A 20,489-nucleotide genomic window follows, 5' to 3' on the forward strand; every position below is an offset into this window, starting at 1 on the left:
AAAATAACCAAGGACACCAGAGCACAAGACCACAGAACCCCTCATTGTTTTCTTGTTCCCTGCATACAATCTCTGTGCTGTTAATCATTAACTATGCTGTACCCTTCAATGTAAAAGAAGTATGTTTTTCTCTATTTTGCTTTCCATCCAGTCCTAGAGATTTCCCTGCTATGCTTTCTCCTACCTCCTCAATCTACCACCAGTGGATTTTATGCATCTTCCTTATGTCTTCTCCTTTGAGTCTAATGTATAAAATAAGCTGCATTTCTATTATGATCTCCAGGAACTCATTTTCTGTGGAACAGTTGTGTGAGAAATGTGCATAGACCTCACAATTCAGGAGTAGGGAAGAGGATTTCCAGTCTTCCTGGTATCAGAAACCTGATCAGGGGCTCTACATGCCTCTGTGGAGTCACAGACTGCTTGAGGACACAGGCAAGCAAACAGGGATTCCTGGAAGCCACTCTTTTCCTGAAGTATCTGAAATGTTTCAGTAACCCACAGGGCTGGATTCAAGTGCACAAATGAAACTGATACTGAACCTTGTTATGATGTATAGCTCCTTCTTCCACTCCTGCTTCCCTATAGCATCAAAGATTCTGGGGTCCCACAACGTGGCCTCAATTGCCTGGTTTTGTACCTTGCCTGGAAGAGTTGCCATTAAAACAAAGTGAGATGATAGATTTCAGAGCCACTTGGCTCAAAGCATAGTTTGCAGCTGGAGCATCGACATCACCTGGGAGCTTGTAAAACTGTAGGATCCAGGGCCTACTCCAGACTGACTGAGTCAACCCCTGCCCTGATGAGACCCCTGGGATATATGTAGGACATTAAGAGTTTGAAAAGCACTGTTCTAAGAATAAATAACATTTTAAAATACACACACACACACACACACACACAAAACCGGCTGCAAAACTGTCATTCTTGGGATCGTTTGAGATCTGGTTCCGTGGCTATGTCACTAGTTTGGCTCAAATAAACTCATACAGATTTGGACATTTTTTAAGTTTACAACTGGAAGGATTTTCTCTTTAGGGAATTTGACCAGGTGGAAAGAATGACCTACAGATACTAACTCCATGTGTTCCCAGGCAAAGCCCAGCCAGATCATTCTACAGTGAAGCTCTCAAGAAACTAGTCCCACCTACATGCTGGGAGCTTTACCTTTTATAAAATTTAACTCCAGTTTTCAGTTCCCTACTCTTAAGTATGAATGAATATGGGATTATTTCAGAGATAGCGTGGGATTCTGTCCCAAACCACTGCAATAAAGTGAGTATTTTAATCAAGTGAGCCATAATCTTTTTGCTGGTGGGGATGGTCTTGTCTTCATTTTGTAAAAAATGCAACATCTGTGAAGCACAATAAAGCAAAGTGCAATAAAAGAAAACAATGTATGCCTGTGTTTGAGGACCACCAGGCAACTTCTAATATGGTAGATGGAGATCAGTTTAATAGCAGAGAGCAGCTGAGAGGAATATGAGACTTCAGGAAGAAGAAAACTTTTAAAATGTATTATTAATATCCTTATAGGGATAAGAAATCTATGAAGCAAGACTGACACTGCAAGAAAGAGATTTGAAGAACAAACGAGAACTCTAGAAAAGTAAAAACTCTATAGGTGGCTAGGAGATGAATTTGAGATATTCTCCAATACAGAGAGGGGGAAAAAAAAAAGAGATGGAAAGCAGGAGAGTAAAGTAAATGGTAACTGGGCTCTAAAATAGATGGTAACAGTTTGGGCTTGATCACACGTCAGAAGCTGAAAACAGTAACCTGTTCATTTCCAAACAAAATAAAACTTGGGCAATTTTACAAGACAAGAATTGAGGCAGAAGTGCGTGGTTAGGCAACTCTTGTACTAATGAGGAGAAATAATGCCGACCTGATGTAAATATGGGCATTTGGACAGAAATTCAGAGAAAGGTTGGGAGATTAAATGGTAGAATTAACTAGTGACCTAGCAGGTGTGTGTGAATCTGTGGGTCTGATGTTAAAGGGGGAAGTAGGCTCTCCAATGGATTGGACTCAATTAAGCAAGATGAGGAATGAATGAGGACTAGCAGATTGGAGTGGTGTGGCTGTGCAGAGGTAGAATGCCTATTCCCGGGTTCAGGTTCACTATGTGTCAGACACTGGGATAAAGTCCCTGTCTTCACCTTGGGAGCTTGGTGACCGAAGAGGGACAGAGGTGAGCTACCACAAAAATAATTATTCTCTTCAGTAACTTGTACTGAAAGGAGGCCCAGCCCTTGGCATGGAGGTGGTGAGGCTGGCGGTGAGTTTGTGTGCAGGATATTTTGACGACAGTCATCGTGAATGCACATTGGAGCAGAGCTAAAAGTACCCGCGGGGTCTGCCTCGCAAAGAGCCTGCCCAATTATCAAGACTAGCCGACCACGCCCGAGTCTCTCTGTTAGTCTCGGGCTCTAGAGAGAAGACCCGAACCCTCTGGACTTCCTGGTAGTGCAACGGCTGCATGGTGCACATGCGCATATCCACCCCAAGGAACAGTCAAAGGCGGCGGGAAGTTGGTTTTCTGAGTAGTAATTGAGCAGCTTGAAGACGACTGGAGACGACGGACCAATAAGCACGTGTCTCATTGGTTTACGCTCTCAGGCTCCCGATTCTCCAGCTCCCCATTGGGCCGTTCAAGCAGAAAAGGGGCGTAACTGCCAGGGCTCCGCCCCGTACCTCGGCCCAGCCTCGGGGGTCCAGGGCTGAGGGTGCAGGACGGAAGTGAGCAGGTCTTGCCCCTTCCGCCTCCCGTGCTCGTTAGCGCTGCCGCCGGGGCAGCCTGCTGTCTGGCGAGCCGGAGTCTTCGTGCCGCACCCTCGGTCCCCGGCCGCGCGGAGCCGGGATGCACTGCTCCTGCTGTGGGTCCTCATCATGGAGACCAAACGGGTGGAGATTCCCGGCAGCGTCCTGGACGATCTCTGCAGGTACCGCAGCGCACCTCGCTGTCCTAGCCCCGTTTCGTCCCCTTGTTTTTTTTTCTCTCAGATTTGAGGACCACAGAGGCCTCCCTGCGTCCTCCTCCGACCCACAGCCTTGTCCTCGCATTCCGGTCTCGCCGCCGCTACCTTCCCCGGGGACCCTTCTCTCGCACGACACCACCTCTCTTTTTCCGCCACAGCCTCCCTGTTTCTCACCCCCCTTCCATCCGTCTTCGCGGAGTCCCGGAATTTCCTCATTTTCTTAGTTCCCAATTATTTTTGCTTTCCCTTGAGCGAAGCCTCGTCTCCGAAGCCTGGGGTCCTTAGCGTTTTAGTGGCTGCCCCTCCCGCTCATTGCATTTTCTGCTTCTCAGACTTTTACAATTTCCCTCCGCCTCCCTATGTCTCACCCCCCAATTCTGTCGAAAGACCTCAAGGTTTAAATCTTAGAATCCCAGGTCCCCGGAACGCCGCAGGGCGAGGTTTTCCCAACTTATCCTTTTCCCCGTGGCATTTTTCTGTAAATGGCTAAACAGAACTCCTCTCTTGTTCATCCCCAAACTTATCTTTGGCAGGGGAAAACAGAGTCTAGATAGAGCTGATTTTCTTTTTTATCTCTCAATTACTCTTATTTTATAATTTTAAAGAATAATTAATTTTTAGAGGGAGGGGAAGGGGGAGAGGGAGAGAAGGGAGAGACACATCTCTCGTTCCTTCTGGTCGGCGTCCGCCCGGGACGAACCGCAGCCCAGGCACCCGCCCTGATGCTGACTCCCCTGGCGACCTTCGCTGTGCGGCCGGACGCCCTACCTGCCGAACCTCACCGGTCAGGGCTTCCTGATCCTTCTTAGAGGACATTCTCCACCTCAGGGTGGTAACGCAAGGCATACTTTTTCGCAAGAGAAGTTTTCTGTAGTCTCACCTATCGTTAGCTATGACAGCTATGATATCAGAGAGCCAAACGTGCCAAATAAACTTAAAAGATATACCCCCTCTGTCCCCGAAGTAAAAATTTTTGGTGCATTGCTACGCTGATTCGTCTCCAGGTGTAAGTGGGTTATGAACTAATTTAAATTATAAGTGAGTTAAAGCTCAGATAAAATAACACCTTTTTAATTATAATTTCTGTATTTATATCTAAAAGTCTGACTTTTAATAGTTTGCCACGTTCACTTTTTTTTTTATGGGAAAGAACTAATATTTATAGGATTACTGCTGGGTCCCTTTACATATTTTATATAAGTTTCAAAACCCTGTTTGGTAGGTGCAGTTGTTTTCCATTTTCATCTGACAAACAGACCCAGAGAGGTAATTTACACAAGGTCACATTCATCCTATTTTAGAAAATCAAGATTTGAAATAGGCCTTTTTCTCTACAGTGGTTGTGCTTTTCCTTTTACACCAGGTGGATGTAATGGAAAATCAAGCCTAACTTTAAGCTTCACAAAAGAACGGTACTGTACATGTAAATAAGTAAATAGAATAATTTGGCAACTAATAAGAATTAATGTCACTATTTCTTTGATAATGGTATGATTCTAATTTTTGGAATGTAATAGATTTGGATGAACCACTTAAAGGCATTTATTTTCTGTGATCCCACATTTTATAAGAAAAGAAAAAAAGATTTGATATCTGTTGGTCTGTATGGGTAAATGACTAGAACATGTACCAAAAGTGGGATTATTATTTTCTTATTTATATTTTCAAGAGCTTTTTTTTGTTTTTTTTTTTAAAGTATGTGTATTTTATAGTTAGAAAAAAGACAGAGATGAGTATTTGGAAAGGTGAGCAATAATTACATATTAATTAATAGGGATACAGGGTTATTTAGAAAAAAGATGGGTAATTGTACTTGAAAAAATTATTTATTTTTCTATTTTTTTTTATAGGCATTAAACTTACCTTCCTATTAGTATTGGGTTTATTTTATGTATTATGGAGGACAACATTTAAAGAAATAGCAACCATTATGAAAGTGATCAATTTTATGTGTGGAACCTGTTTACTCACAAAATAATTGTGTTTGTAAACACTGTTAAACACCTGTTGAGTGTTAACTTCGTTTTCCAGTGAGTGTTTTAGAAGCTATTTATACAAATCTTTTGGAATAGAGTAACATTTTTTCCATTAAGAATTTTTTTTTTTTTTGCTGTTATGTTTGGCTCTATAAATAAGGATGATGTGTTTTAAAATTAGGGCTAACAGCCCTGGCCCTGAGGCTCAGTTAGTTGGAGTGTCATCCCATACACCAAAAAGTTGCAGGTTTGATCCCCTCTCAGGGCACATACCTAGGTTGCAGTTCAGTACCCAGTTGGGGTGTATACAGGAGGCAACTGATAGATGCCCCCCTCCCCCCAATAAAAAAATCAATTAAAAAAAATCTTGGGGTAGGGATTAAAAATGAAATTAGGGCTAGGTAACCATTTTAAAAAAACTTCAAGTTTTGAAAGAATACTGTTTTCAAGTAAATATATCTGTTGGTTAAAGATTTTAATGTTAAGAATTTAGGCTTTTGATTATGGGCTTTTTCAGAGGTCTTTACGCTTGGAATTGGTTTAGTTTCTATGAAAATGAAGCTTAGGTTGAAAAAAGTTAATTTTTTTTGCACTCCCTTGCTCTGTTAAGTACCTCTCGATTTATGAGTTTGGTTTTGACTCTTGTTTTCACTTCCTGTATGTTTTCCCCATTTCTGCTTATTAGTAGTATTTTAAGAAGGTTTTTAAAATTGTTTTTGATAAAATGATATCCCTGTTCATTTTCCCTACTTCAGTTATCGACCTTATATTAATAAATTTTGAAGAAAACGGAAACTTGAGATTCATTTTGATATGAAACATTAGAGCAAGAGACTTAAATTTTCAAGATGTAACTTTGTAACCATTAAACTACTTAAAACCCAAGACACTGAAATGTTATTTTTCAGATGGTTTAACATGCAACATTTCATTTACTGAGATACTATGTAACCATTAGAAATTCCTAAGAAAATTAGCAACCAGTAAATCAAGGGAAAATGTGTCTTGAAAAGTTGTACACAATCTCTTGAGTGTGATGTAATACTTAGTCATTTCATACCTGTTTTTAAAAGAGATTTTTAAATTGTGTGTGTGTGCACAGGAAAAGTGAAAGAATATACAGTTGACCCTTGAACAGCATAGGGCCTAGGAATACTGAACCCTGTGCAGTCAAAAATCCTCATAAAACTCCCCCTCCTGCATATAACTTGATTCTCCAAAATTTAACTACAAATAGCCTACTGTTGTCTTGGAAGCATTACTGATAACAAACAGTTAACATATTTTGCAAGTGATATATATTATATATAGTAATCTTACAATAAAGTGAACTGGAGAAAAGAAAATGTTAAGAAAATCATACGGAAGGGAAAATACATTTGTAGTATTTATTGAAAAAAATCCATGTATAAGTGGGCCTGTGCAGTTCAAACCCATGTTTTTCAAGGGTCACCTGTACATCAAACTGATAACACTGGTTACTGTGGGTGGATTAGAAAGAAGAGAGGAAGGGAAGACTCTTGTTTAAAAATGTTCCAGTGAGCAAAAAATTGCTTTATAATAAAACATGTATGTGTATATAAAAAAGGAAATGAACACCATTTTTATGATGATATTTGCCTTTGGTACACCATGACTTTTGACATTAAATGTCAGACACGGAGTTTTTCGATGTTATTTAAATTAACTAATTAAAGAATTGGAAAGTGTTTTTGAAGTAAAAACTGAAAACTAATTTGGTTGTTTCTTTTTTAAAGAGATGCTTGGAGATTTTTTTTCTTTCTTTCTTTTTTTTTAAAGGGCCCTTAGAATTAAATGGTGAGGTTACTCTATTGTTAAAAGGATATAGGTATTTTCTGGCAACAAGTGTTGCTGTTATTTTGATGATTGCATAGGTTAATTAAATAATTTGTGCTCATCTTCAGCTTGCTATTTTAGTGGTCAGTTCTACTGAAACATTTTTGTATTAATTGCAGTCCTTGTTCTAGTATTCTTTCTATTTTGGGAACATTGAAAAGAAGATATTTTGTGATGAGGAATTTTCCCATAACTAAGTATTGTGGAAAGCATTTTATTTATTGTATACATAAATGTATATGTACACATACTTTTAAATCTTAAAACTGTTAACATACATAATGTAAGCATTGAAGTGTGATTTTCATGTATCAAAATTCCCTTTTTCTTTTAAAGTTTCTTAAAGAAGTCAGCTTTTAACTATTGAAAAGATATACTCATGTGTAAGGGTTTTTAAAAAATCAGACATGCAGGAGAATTTATAAATGAAAACCATTAGTCTCTATCCCAGTTCTGTTCTCTAGTCTGTTGCCTGTTTTATGTTGAAACCTGGTGAATACTTCAGTATTTTAAAATTACGTACTTGCACCAATTTTTTGTTTTATGTACTTTAGATTGAGGATTTAGTTTACTTGGGTAGAGATATTAGGTGAGGATTTAGCTTACCACATATACTGTTGATCTTGGCCTACTTCCAATATATTTATATCACTTTTAAATTGTTTCATTGGTTATCTTTGTAACTTTATATACTTAAAATTATGTTTCTGATCTATGAACTTATAGACAGTATCTCTTAAAGTCTCCTAATTGATTAGGTGAGACAACTGGTGCCTCATCTTATTTTCCAATTCTTTCTTACCCATTCTTTCAGCTTCTATCCAGGTAAACCTAAAATAAAAATTAAAAAAGCAATAGATAATACTTACCTTTCATTTTGTAACCTTAGATGTCTGTTACACTTTTTACTATTGGTTGATTATAAGAGCTCAACAGTAATAGCATTTGTTACACGGTGTAACTATGTACCTATTTTTCACAGTAGAGACAAGTCTGCAATGGCTAGGATATTGTTTCTTTTCCATCAGGATACCTTGTTTTGTTTTGTTTCTTTTCTATCAGTTTTGTTACCTTGGTAAGGATCTTGGAAGACATTGTCCAAATGAATTCTCCTTTCTCATGTTCTATAGATTGCTCAAAATGATGCTGCCTTTAGGGTTTGTATTTTTTTGAAAGATTATTCCTTGATTCTTTCTAGCTGTTCTTGAAAAAAAAAATTTTTTTTTTTTTTGCATTGTCTTTCTGTTCTAATTTTGGTGATTTGCTTCACACTTGGACCATGATTCTCTTGTATACCTACCCCCCTTCCTCAGTACATCCAAAGTATTTTAAAAATTTATTCTTTTTTTTTTTTTTTCTTAAATTTTTCAATCACAGTTTACATTCAGTATTATTCTGCACTAGTTTTAGATGTCCAGCATAGTGGTTAGACAATCATGTAAATATCCAAAGTTTTTAACTGTGTTTCTCTCTTTCCCCAATCTGCTTCTTTATTACAGCCTCTGTCACACCCTCAATCATAGCATCTATTCTACAGAATTCTTTTCTCCTTGTGAGTGCCCTCCTGGACACCCCTACTTTCCTAGTCCAGTCTGGACTGGTTTACTTGCCAAACAACTGGTGTACTAGAATTACCTATCACAGCTCTCCCGGATTGTCTTTGTTCTCTATTGAATCTCATGTTTATGCTTTCTTGGTTTTCACTTTTCTTTTGCTGGTGCACGTTCTAAAATAATTTACTTTGAGGGGGTCATTAGGAAGAAAATTTTCTGAGTCTTTTATGACTAACATGTGTTTCTCTTCTCATACTCATGCCCCTACCTGGTCCAGGTCCACACTTGACTGCCAAGGTTCTAGGTGATATCCTCAACACTGTCTTTTCCTCAGGGCCAGTTTTAAAATTTATCATTGTTTTTTGTCACACCCCAGGTTTTTCTAAGATGTTGAGCGATTCTTGGTTGCCTTTTAATATTTAAGATGAGGCCATAGAGGTGCTTATGGATATAGGTAGGCTCTTCCTGTTACGTGAGTAGATAGAAAGCTGCCTCTTAAGAACCATTGTGTGAGAGTTTTGTTTGAGGTGCCAGTACCCAAACCTATCTGTTAAAGTTAGAAAAGAGCCTCTGGTGTTGTTCCCCTTTCCCCCATTCTTTTGTAGGAGAAACTTCTGTCAAAGAAGTGAAAGAGGAGCAGACAGTCTTCTGTTACATAAATAGACCTTGCCGTCAACCCACCTGCTACTCCCCGCCTTTAGTTCTATTTCTTATTCTCATCCTCCAATTTACCTTCTTCACTTGGGGCTTTTGTGGGTTTGGACTGGATTTCTCTTAGTCTTAGGCTTTTTCTAGAAGTTTATTGAAGTGGGAATTCTAGTTAAAGATAGTAGATTGAACACAGGCATCTACTCACTAAAAGAGTCAGGTTTTTTGTTTTTTCCTTTTTTTAAATGTGTAGACCCACAAGGAAATGAAGAATGGGTGAAAAGATCAGCAACAATATTTGGAAACTGTAAGGCAGAAGGGAAAGTGGTATATGACTTAGCAGGCATGATAGACCAGTATAAGGGACTACTGTAGTGTGTCAGTGTCCTCCAGACTAAAAGAAGACAGAAAAATGGCAGAAGTAAATGTACATATTCTGTATACATACTGAAAACCCTTGATCCCTTTCCCCAGCTAAGCTCCCAGATTTTGACAGCCTGGCCTTTACCTTTCAGGTAGGACATTGGAAGGTTCTTCTCCAGGCACATGACTAGCCCCATGAGGAGAGACCTGAAGATAGTGACTGACATTGGAGGTTTCTCAATGAAATGGTTAAGTCTGATCACCTTAAATGATGCCTTATAGTTTGACAACCCTCCTAAATAGCTTTTTGTTGTCCATCCCATTGGACTACGTACATCTGAACTAGGCCTCTTCACATGAAAGGTAAAGCTTAAAACAAACAGGATAAAAAGCTACTGGGAAAAATCAAATTATGCAGGTAGAAGAAAACTAAAAAACAACAACAACAACAAAAAAACATAACTACATTTATCTCAGATTTTTACAACCATGGAATAACAGAATAATCTATAAAAGCATAATTTAAACAATCAAAAAGCATTTGGAAATTTAAAATATGAGATTATATGAGAAGCAGGAACACAAATCATAATAAATGGCTTGTAAGATAAGAGCATTTCCCAGAAAGTAGGGGTGGTGGGGGTTGTGAAATCAGAAAAAGACTCCTAAGAGGGTCAGTCCATGAGTCCTTCAGCACTGAAAGAGTTTCCAAATAGGTAAGGTCCATTGACTGGCTGGCACAGTAGGTAAAAATAGATACTGAGAAATTTCAGAACACTGGGGACAGAAGGAAGAACCTAGAGCTCTAGACTGAAAAATCAGGTCACACAAAGGATTAAAAATTAGAATGGCTTCAGTCTTTTTAACATCAGGAGAGGCTAGCAGGAGGGAGCACTGCTCAGAATTCTGAAGGAAAGTGATTTTCAACCTAGAATTCTTTACCCAACCAAATTATCAAGTGTGAGCATAAAGTAGAGATGGTTTCAGATGTACGATATCTCAATAGGCTACAAGAAACATGAAATTTAATATAAGATAGAGGCATAGGGAAACACAGGATGCTGGTGAAAGGACAGCATAAGATAACAAATGTTTATCAGGTGTAGATGACAACCAGTTGAGATTGGTACACATCAGAAGGCACAAGGATAGTCTTCAAAATGAATGCATCTGAATTAACATCTTGCAAAGACTATCACAAGACCTTTATTAATTGTGGGGAGAACAAAGGATTGTGCAGGAAAGGAAAAGTAGTCATAGTGTACCACATGGCTTAGTTGTAAATTGCATTTACAGTGATAGTAATGCAAAGACTGAATGCTCATCTAATGGTGTGGTTATCAACTGGAAGTGATTTTGCTTTCCTTAATACCTGGAGATCTTTTTGTTTGTCACAACTTGAGGGGGGAGTGCTATTGATAGCTAATAGGCAGAGGCTAGGGATGCTGCTGAACATCCTATAGTGCAGGACAGCTCCTTTCAACATAAAATTAACTGCTCCAAAATGTTAATTGCGCTGAAGTTGACAAACTAACCAAAACTATCATATAATTTTATTGGGATGATGGAGAGATGAAAAGAGTAGGTAGAATGTAGTAGAAATAGTTAATTCCTCATATTCTATTATGGAAATAGAAAATGCATCAAACTGAGAAAGTAAGAAATAGCACACAGGCTTTGTTTCTGTTTTTTTTTTCTTTTAACATGGAGGTAAGTAATTTAAATAAAATTAGATAAAACAAGGCTGGGTTTTGCAGTGCTGTTTTTCCAGTGCGCATATGTACCACATACTAGCCAGTCTGAGACTTGGGCAATGGTCTCTCTTGTCTTATGCAGTTTGGGGTTAAACCCAAGTTCATAAACAATTTCGTGGGGCCATTTTCTTGAATTCTTTCTCCTCTATCTACCTGGTGCTTACCAATTCCTTGGATCTCCCCTTTTTAGTCCTATGGCCGAAAAGACATTCTGCCACAAACTTGATATGACTCTCCCCATGTCTGACTAAGTAGCTGGAGGATAAAAGAAAAAAAGCAGTGGAGGTTGGCCCTGCCCTCTTAAGACCACGCAGCTCTTGTTATCTGAGATAAAGGTTCCTGTCCCTCAGTTTTAGACTCTGTGTGTCCCTGTTACAGCTCCTATTGCTGTCACCTTTGTAACCATGATTACATTGCTTTGGGGGCTGGAGCATGAGAGAATGTCCCCCACTGTCTCTCAAGTGTGGGGAGACCCTTTTAGACTCCTTTCTTGATCTTTGAGGCAGAACTGGAGGGCTTGTGGAGTTTTCTGTTCCTGCTGGTGCCCTCCCAGCCCCAGTCCAGTCAGGGTGGAAAATGGTAAGTTCACTTTGAATATTGGCATTTTTCTCCAATATTCCTGTTAATACTTACTTTTCACAGGTCTCAAATAGCTGCTCCATGCATTTTGTCCAGATTTTATACCTGCATTTAGGGACAAAATGGAGTGTGCTTGCTCCGGATTATCAGGAATAGGAACCTCTGCAAACATTTAAAAGATGAATTATAACTATTGGTATGTCACCATCAATAGATGTCAGACAGTTTGCTAGATTATGGGAACAAATATGCAAGGGTGTTGTACATTATCCTAGTGTACTAATTTGAAGGGATTTATGGACAGTAGTAAAAATCTTCATTCACACCAGATCCGATGGCAAGCTCTACAACCTGGCCCGTCTACGAGCCAAGACCAAAGTCAAAGAGGTGCTCATCCGTGAGATGCTCTTCGCTGACGACGCAGCTTTGACATCACACTCCGAAGAGGGACTCCAGCAGCTAGTCACTTGCCTTTCCCACGCATGCAAGGAGTTCGGACTAGCCATCAGCCTGACGAAGACGAATGTTATGGCTCAAGGCACGGGGACTCCCCCATGCATCACCATCGACGGGTACACCCTGGAGGTTGTCAACGACTTCACTTACCTCGGGTCCACCATCTCGAGCTCTCTGTCAGTCGACTTGGAGGTCAACCGGAGAATCGCCAGGGCAGCCACAGTTATGGCCAGACTGAACCGGCGAGCGTGGAACAATTCCAGCCTCACTGAGAAAACCAGACTGCGCATCTACCAAGCCTGCGTACTCAGCACTCTCCTCTATGGCAGCGAGACGTGGACCACCTACGCAAGGCACGAAAGGAAACTCAACAGCTTCCACATGAGGTGCCTGCAACGCGTCCTGCATGTCGCCTGGCAGGATAAGGTCCCCAACACCGAGGTGCTGAAGCGAGCCAATATGAGCAGTTTGCATGCAGTTCTTAGCGAGAGACGCCTCAGGTGGCTCGGCCATGTCAAAAGAATGGATGCAGGCCGTATCCCCAAAGACCTCCTCTACGGCGAGCTAGCAGAAGGCAAGAGGATGACAGGGCGCCCAAAACTGCGGTTCAAAGACATCTGCAAAAAGGACATGACACAATGCTCCATCAATCTCAACACATGGGAAGTTCAAGCAGACGACCGCCTAGCCTGGAGGCTCGCGGTCAGGCAAGGTACGTCACGCGCAGAGACTGCGCGCAATGAGGAGGCAGTCCAGAAAAGATCGAGGCGGAAGCAGCGTCAACAGCAGCAACAACGGCCATCTGCCTTCACCTGTACCAAGTGCGGCAGGGATTGTCACTCCCGAATCGGACTGCACAGCCATTCTCGGCGGTGCAGATAGACTCTCAGGAAGCTACGCCATCGTCTCTTGAGACGGACGGCTGCCGCCGCCGCCGCCGCCGCCGCCGACGAGTAAAAATCAGATAATTGCTTTAATGGAGTAGGAGTGTGAGAGAGTGATATAAGAGGTTGCGCAGGAGACCACTGACCAGATCTCAAATGCCATATAGAAGAGTTCAGATTTTATATCTTAGATAATTCTGTCAGGGTTGTATATTATACATTTTTTCTTAGTGTATATATGCAGTTTAAGAACTATTTCCACATAGTTTTTTTATATTGAAATGTAGATTATTGTACATACATTTGTCCTACCATCTACTTATTACTTCCCCTATCAGAATGTTACATTATTTTTATAATTTAAAAGTACTTTTTTGAAATTTGATTTGAAAATTGGAAATAACCAAGAACATTTAAGCACCATGATCAGTGAATAGTGTAAGTGATCAGCCTGGGAGATGTGATGCTACTGTTTTTAATTTTAAAAATGACTAAAATATCAACAGTTATTTTTTTTTTGTTTGTTTGTTTTTAAGATTTTATTTATTTTTAGAGAGAGGGGAAGGGAAGGAGAAAGTGGGAGAGAAACATTGATGCATGAGAAATACATAGATCGGCTGCCTCTCGCATGCCCCCAGCTGGGAACTTGGCCCACAACCCAGGCATGTGCCCTGACTGGGAACCAAACCCGTGACCTTTCGGTTCACAGGCCAGCGCTCAATCCACTGAGCCACCCCAGCCGGGGCCCAACAGATTTCTTTTATGTAGTTCAATCTGTTTTCTAAGGTCATAGAAAAAAGGAATTACAAAAATACTATGCAGTGGGCCCTGGCTGGTATGGCTGAATTGGTTGGGTATTGTCCCGCAAACAAAAAGGTCACTGGTGTGATTCCTGTTCAGGGCACGTGCCTTGGTTGTGTGTTTGGTCCCCAGTATATGGAAGGCAACCAGTTGATGTTTCTCTCTCATGTTGAGGTTTCTCTCCCTCCCTTCCCCTCTCTAAAAAAAAAAAAATACTGTGCGGTGGAAGAACAATTTATGCTTGTTTAATGGCTGCTGTAAACTACATTCACTTAGATGTATAAATTCTGACTTGTTTGGTGCACACAAAAAGAGGTTCATTATCTTTTTAAAAAAAAAATTTATTTATCTTTAGAGGTAAGGGTAGGGAGGGAGAAAGAGAGGAAGGGAAACATCAGTGTGTGAGACAAACAGTGATCTCACACGCTTGGGACTGGCCTGCAACCCAGGCATGTCCCTGACTGGGAATTGAACCAGCAACCTTTTGCTTTGCAGGATGGTGCTCAACCAGCTGAGCCACACCAGTCAGGGCCACAGTTCATTATCTTAATCACATATATACATGTAATATACTATTAAAATAAATATGTCCCTTTCCCCTTAGGAATTTTGAAAGTGAGTATATATGAAAGTTAGTTTGAACTCAGGTTCTGCACATAAGGCTCTTTGGGAAGTTTGTAGTCTATTAGTGAGAAACAGTATTGATTTGTTTAATATTTCTTTAATACTTTAAATGTGAAGGTTTGTCTAAAGTATTTCCTCTTTAATTGTATGAATATATTTGCATATAGTTTTAGAATAGATTACCAGACATGGGAAGAAATCCTGATGAAAGTTTTCTTGCTCACCGTTAGTATTGTTAGTGAGCTCTTAAGTTTATCTTTGTATTTGTGAACAGAGGGTAAATGGCCTCTTAAAAATTCTGAGATATCTTTTTTTCCCCAGACTCATCTTCTCTATAATAATTTTCCCAAATTTTAATTTTGCTTTATTGATCAGCACTGTGCTCTTGGTCCCTTTTCTCTGGTGGTGGGTCAGGGATGAAGCAATTAAATAGGTAAAAATATATTGTTATGGTTTGTAAATAATATGTATTTGTTTTTGTTTTGGACAGCCGATTTATTTTGCATATTCCCAGCGAGGAAAGAGACAATGCTATCCGAGTGTGTTTTCAGATTGAACTTGCCCATTGGTTTTACTTGGATTTCTACATGCAGAACACACCAGGATTACCTCAGTGTGGGATAAGAGATTTTGCTAAAGCTGATATCCTTTTTATTACTGTCTTTCATTCTTGTTAGTAAAATATTTTAGCACAAATTTTCTTTTGTTTTTGAGATTTATTATCTGTTTGATAAAACATACTTGATTTCTAAAAATTGTCAAATATAAATAGTTGATGCAATTCAATAGTATTCTTGTTTTAGGACCTCTTGAAATGTACACTAATGATTAATATTAAATTCTGTTTTCTTTTTTTCCCCCAGAAATAGCTAACCTATTTCTAGAAATAATTCAAATTTTCTTCTTGCTGTTTCATTTAACCAGATGATCTTTGATCAGATTACTGCCTTTATGGGATAGAAATTCTTAAATAATTATTGAATATTTACTGTGTTCAAAGCAGTGGTTTTGGTTCTGTGGCAAATAACAGAAAAGTCCTTGCCTTTGAAGAAGGTTTTTTTTTTCCCTATTTATTATAGATAAGATAGATGTTATCATAATTTATTACTTATCAAACATCACATGAATATTTAAGATTATAAAAGAAGCATGCCACAAGGCAAAAATTTGGTGAATTGCTAATGATTCTGATGCTAAATGTTTTTAGAATTTTGAAAAGAGGTGGAAAGATTTTAGACAAATTTATACTTCTGGGGAACTTCGGATTTTTAAAATAGGAATGGAGAATATGTTTCAGGTAACGAAAATGGATTGAACAAAATCGGAGAGTTGGAATGAAATAAGGGATATCTTAAAAGTGAATTAATTTGTATTGAGCAGAAGGTTCTTATGGGGATATAATAGGAAATATGAATGGAAAGTTTATAGGGAGATATATGGGTTCTTAAATCTTGAGTCAAAGTGGTTTGATATTTTAATTCTGTAGGTCATTGTTTTTAACCATAAATCATGTGTGCAAATGGAATTGTACCCCACGAGTTCACTGTACCCACACTAGAGTTGGAGTAAGCACAAGTGACCTAGAATAAGCCCCATGAAATAAGGAACCCTATAGGGTTCTGCAGAAAATGGATGAACACTTTGTTATAGGTAACTGTTAACTGTAGAAAGCTTTTGAGCAGAGCTAAACAATATTACTTAGATCATTTGAAAATGGTATTCAGGAAGACTTAACTTGGCAGGATAGGTTGAACTGTAGGGTAGACTGTTAACATTACTTGAGCTGTGGAGCAATAAGGTCCTGAACCATAGTAGAGGGACTACAAGGAAAAGACTGAGGAGACATTTCAATGGAAGAGATGATTAAACTATTTTACTGATTAAGATTGCAGAAGTAAATGAGGAATCAAAGTGAAATAGAAGTACGTACTGTTAAGCTCTGCCTTTAAGGTCTTGGTGATAGGTTCTCTGGAGAAATTGTAGAAAACTTTGCTTTTAAGAAGTTATAGAAACACCCAAACAGGCAAAGTCTCTTCTGTGGTTTTGGTCTACTTTGCATATAGACTCAGGGTTCTACCAAAGTAACTTTATATACTTTGGGATTTTGGATAAGACTTTGTGTGGTTATGCATGTGAGTTTAAAACTTTCCTTGCTGTTTAAAAATTCAAAAACCTCTGTTTTAGTTATGTTTCTTTAAATTCAGTTATATGGAGAAAAAAACCTTTATTGCTAATACGGTAGACTATTAAATAATAGTGCTTACCCTGTGAGGTATTATGCAGTGAACAAGGTAGATTCAGTACCTGTCTTCAAGAAGATAAAAGGGAGACAGGAAAGGAAATGATTACGATTTAGTATGGTAAGTTATGATAGAGTAGTGAAGGGCTCAGTAGGAACAGAGGTGAGGAATACTACTCAACCCAGATTGGAACTAGCTAAAAAAGTGGTTTGTTAGAGAAACATCATGGGAAAAGGTGAAAAAAATTAATGTCATTGGGTTTTAGAATAAATGATGTGGGACAAAAGATGATGCTGGAGAGTAAGTTAGGGCTAAAGCAAAGCATGTAAGGGTCTTTATTTATAAGAGTAATAGAATATAGGAGGTTTTTGTAAAGTTAAATTTTACTTTAAAAAAATTTATTACAGTTGTCCCATTTCCCCCCCATAGTTCTCCCCCGCCCTGCCCACCTCCCCTCTCTCCCACAGTCAATCCCCACCCTGTTGTTCATGTCCATGGGTCATTTATACATGTTCTTTGACTAGACCCTTCCCCTTCTTTCCCCACTCCCAAATTTTACTTTTTATTTTTGGAAGAAACCAACTTATAGAGAAGTTAGAAGAACATTACAGTGCACTACTGTCATACTCCTTTTTTAAAAAAGATTTTATTTTTTAGAGAGAGGGAAAAGGAAGGAGAGGGGGAGAGAAACATCGATGTGAGAAAGAAACATGGATGTAAGAGAGAAACATTGATCTGTTGCCTTGAACACACTCCCACTGGGACCTAACTTGCAACCCAGGCATGTTCCCTGACCCGGAATGGGACCAGCAACCTTTGCTTTGTGGGACCATGCCCAACCAACTGAGCCACACTTGTCAGGGCCATAACCTGCCTTATATCTTCCCCCTTTGTTAACATTTTGCCACATTTGCCTTCTGTTCCCTTTTCTATGGGCATTTTGAAAAACAACTCTGAAATAGTGAGAATGAATTGGAGGAAGGCCAGATACTGTTTCACTACTTTAGAATTTAGAAGCGGAATAGCAGTTAAATTTGAATGATATTTAGGAGGTAAAATTAGTGTTAACTTGGATATCTGTGGAGAGGTAGAAGAAAAAATCAAGGACGGTACTCAGGTTTCTAGTTTGAGCACTTGAGTGGATGGGTGTGCTGTTGTGGAAAAATAAAGGAGGGGAAATTTTTTGGGGGGGAATGATGGGCTCAGTTATGGACAAGTTGGTTTGTGGTACCTATGGGATATTGAAGTAGACTGCATAAAATAAAAATGATTAGCATGAATTCTGGAGCCATATTCCTTGGGTTAGCATTACTAGCCATGCAGCCTTGGGCAAATTGGGGTGCTTTCCTATCCCTCTTTTTTTCTTATGTAATTTGTATATGGTTTTAAGATTTTTCTTCAGTAAGCACTGAGCAATGTGGGTATAGATTAGGTATCCTGGATTTGTTCCAGGGTTGTTTTTCCCAGGGAGCTATATCCAGAGAACAATGAGGCAAAAGAATTTTGTATATTGCTAAGTGATTGATTAAAGTGATGGATCAGTGAGGGACCATGTTGTTTGGGGAAGAAAAATAAAAGTTGGAGGGTATTAATACAGAGAAAGGAAAATAGTCAAAGGTTGATGCAGAATAAGCGTATAGTGTAATTAAAAGAATGCTGTAAAAAGTTATGGTCAGGATGTTTTATTTTAATCAAACTGCCAGACTAGTTCTCGTGATGGCAAGGTCCAGAATGTTGCTGTGGGAATTGGTTCTGAAAATGAAATGGATGTGAAGGACAAGGAATATAAGAAACTGAGATAAGTTTTCCATTGGGAAATTCACCTAAGAGAATGTTAAAATGACTGCTTATACCTAAAGCAGACTTCTCAGGTTTTTGCCAAAAAAAAAGAAAGAAAAGAATAAAGAAAAGGAATATAAGAAAATCACTAAATTGTTAAAAAGAGAGAGAAAAATGTATATAATACAGGTGGATGTGCTTCAGATTCTTATATTCTATTTCTAATACATGTAACCTTTCTGTAGAATTACTGTGTAAGGCCCAGTACTCCAGGTTTAAGACTCAAAATAATTTGGTTTGGGGGTTAGGAAAATCAGACGGTAGTCAAATAAGAATTCCATTAAAAATTAGAAATGATAATTAACAATTATTCAGTGTGTGTTATGGGGTTTTCAAATTAAATACATTATCTCATTAAATAAAAATGGAATTAAAAAAATTTCCACTCCCATGTTTGAAGTTAATTGCTTTTATTTACTGTTAAGTATGAAGGAGGGTTGGAAGAGTTGTCAGTGGGGAAATTGATGCCATTTTGGATTGGGTTCTGTTACTTGCTGATTGTGTGGACTTGAGCCAAGTACGTAACAGGTTCTTTTCAACGTTAATTTCAAGGGAATTGTGAACTATAGTTGGTTGGTTCAGTCAACTCACTTATTTTGTGTGGTTCCGGGGTAGGAAAAAAAATGGGTAGATGAAGTGTAGTTTCCAAAGTTAAGTTAGTTAATGTACTTTCTCTGCTAAACCTTTCTTTTTTGTTATTCTTTTTAAAGAAGTTGTTTAATGCATAGAAAAATAAGATAATACTGCTTTGTGGAGACAGTGATGGACCTTGAAATTATTAGGAATGTTGTAGGGAGAAGGAAGAGAAAGGAAAAAAACTAGATAAGTGCCTAGTCTCTGAACTAATGGATATTATCTCCATTTCTGGGGTATTTTTCTGTGTTTTTCTCTATGGTTAAATTTTTAATGGAAAAAATATCCATTTATTTAAATATCCATGTATGCTATCTGTGATGACTTTAAAAAATAAGGGATTTTTTAAAAACATTATAGAACCAGATTTTTATTGGAAAAATGACTTTCAGAGTCTTAGCAAGCCCATGTAGAACTATATGGCTTCATGAAATGGTTAATGTGTCCAAACTTGATCCTTTTTCCCCTCCCCCAATGAAGGCATGGAATAATTACATTGAGGTTCACTTACTACCTGTCTTTTAATTACAAGGCTGTCATAGATGATTGACTCTTTTGGGCTCTTCCAGGGCCTCTTCAGTTGTTACTACAACAGTAAAACCAAAACAGATTTTTAAATACAAAACTGTAGAACACATAAAATTTATTTTTATAAAGTGAATTTATTGTGATGCTTTTGTTTAAACCAAGCAACCAGTCACAATATGAATATAATGCTGGCTTCTTTGAGGGTATTTTGACATGTCAGTAAGTGTTAATTTTTCCACCACTTTTCTTTCTTTTGTTTGTTATGAAACTTTTCTACATTATGTTGGGTTATCATTTGACCCTTATGTATCATTTGCATATTAGATTTCTTCTGTTTTTAGTTAAAAGTAATATTAGTACTGATATGATCTCTGAAATCAAGTGATAGTGCTTGCTATATGTGATCATCCAAAATGATGGAAAATATTCATGTTTTCAGATTAATATTAAAATGAAAGCAGAGAACATAGAAATATTTATAGAGGACTTGAGGACCCTAAGAATATGCATATGTCCTTGGCTTGAGAAACAATATTATAAATTATATTGGATTGGCCAAAAAGTCTGTTTAGTTTTTTTCTGTAAAATAAAAGACACATTTTTCATTTTCACCAATAACTATTGATTTAGATATTTTGAGTATGTCATCTGTCTCCCACATGGTGTATAACATTGATTGTTCTCAGTGTCTCAATTTGTTTGCTACCAGCTTCTGCTGGTCTACCCAACCATAGAGCATGGTCCAGCAATAAATCTCCAGCATGAAACTTTGC

General features: G+C 38.4%; 1 protein-coding gene across 1 annotated transcript in view; it reads left to right on the forward strand.

The window, feature by feature from the left end:
* Nucleotides 1–2,714: 2,714 nt before the first annotated feature.
* DCP2 (decapping mRNA 2) overlaps nt 2,715–20,489 on the forward strand; it is a 41,340-nt gene continuing 23,565 nt past the window's right edge. The window contains exons 1-2 of the mRNA XM_090276587.1: nt 2,715–2,945; nt 14,967–15,118. Of these exons, the coding sequence (XP_090132713.1) occupies nt 2,893–2,945; nt 14,967–15,118 (205 nt within the window). The 5' untranslated portion in view covers nt 2,715–2,892. The remainder of the gene's footprint in view (nt 2,946–14,966; nt 15,119–20,489) is intronic.

This window comes from Furipterus horrens, unplaced genomic scaffold (genome assembly GCF_987537825.1).
Source record: "Furipterus horrens unplaced genomic scaffold, mFurHor1.1.pri manual_scaffold_5, whole genome shotgun sequence".
Lineage (NCBI taxonomy): Eukaryota > Metazoa > Chordata > Mammalia > Chiroptera > Furipteridae > Furipterus > Furipterus horrens.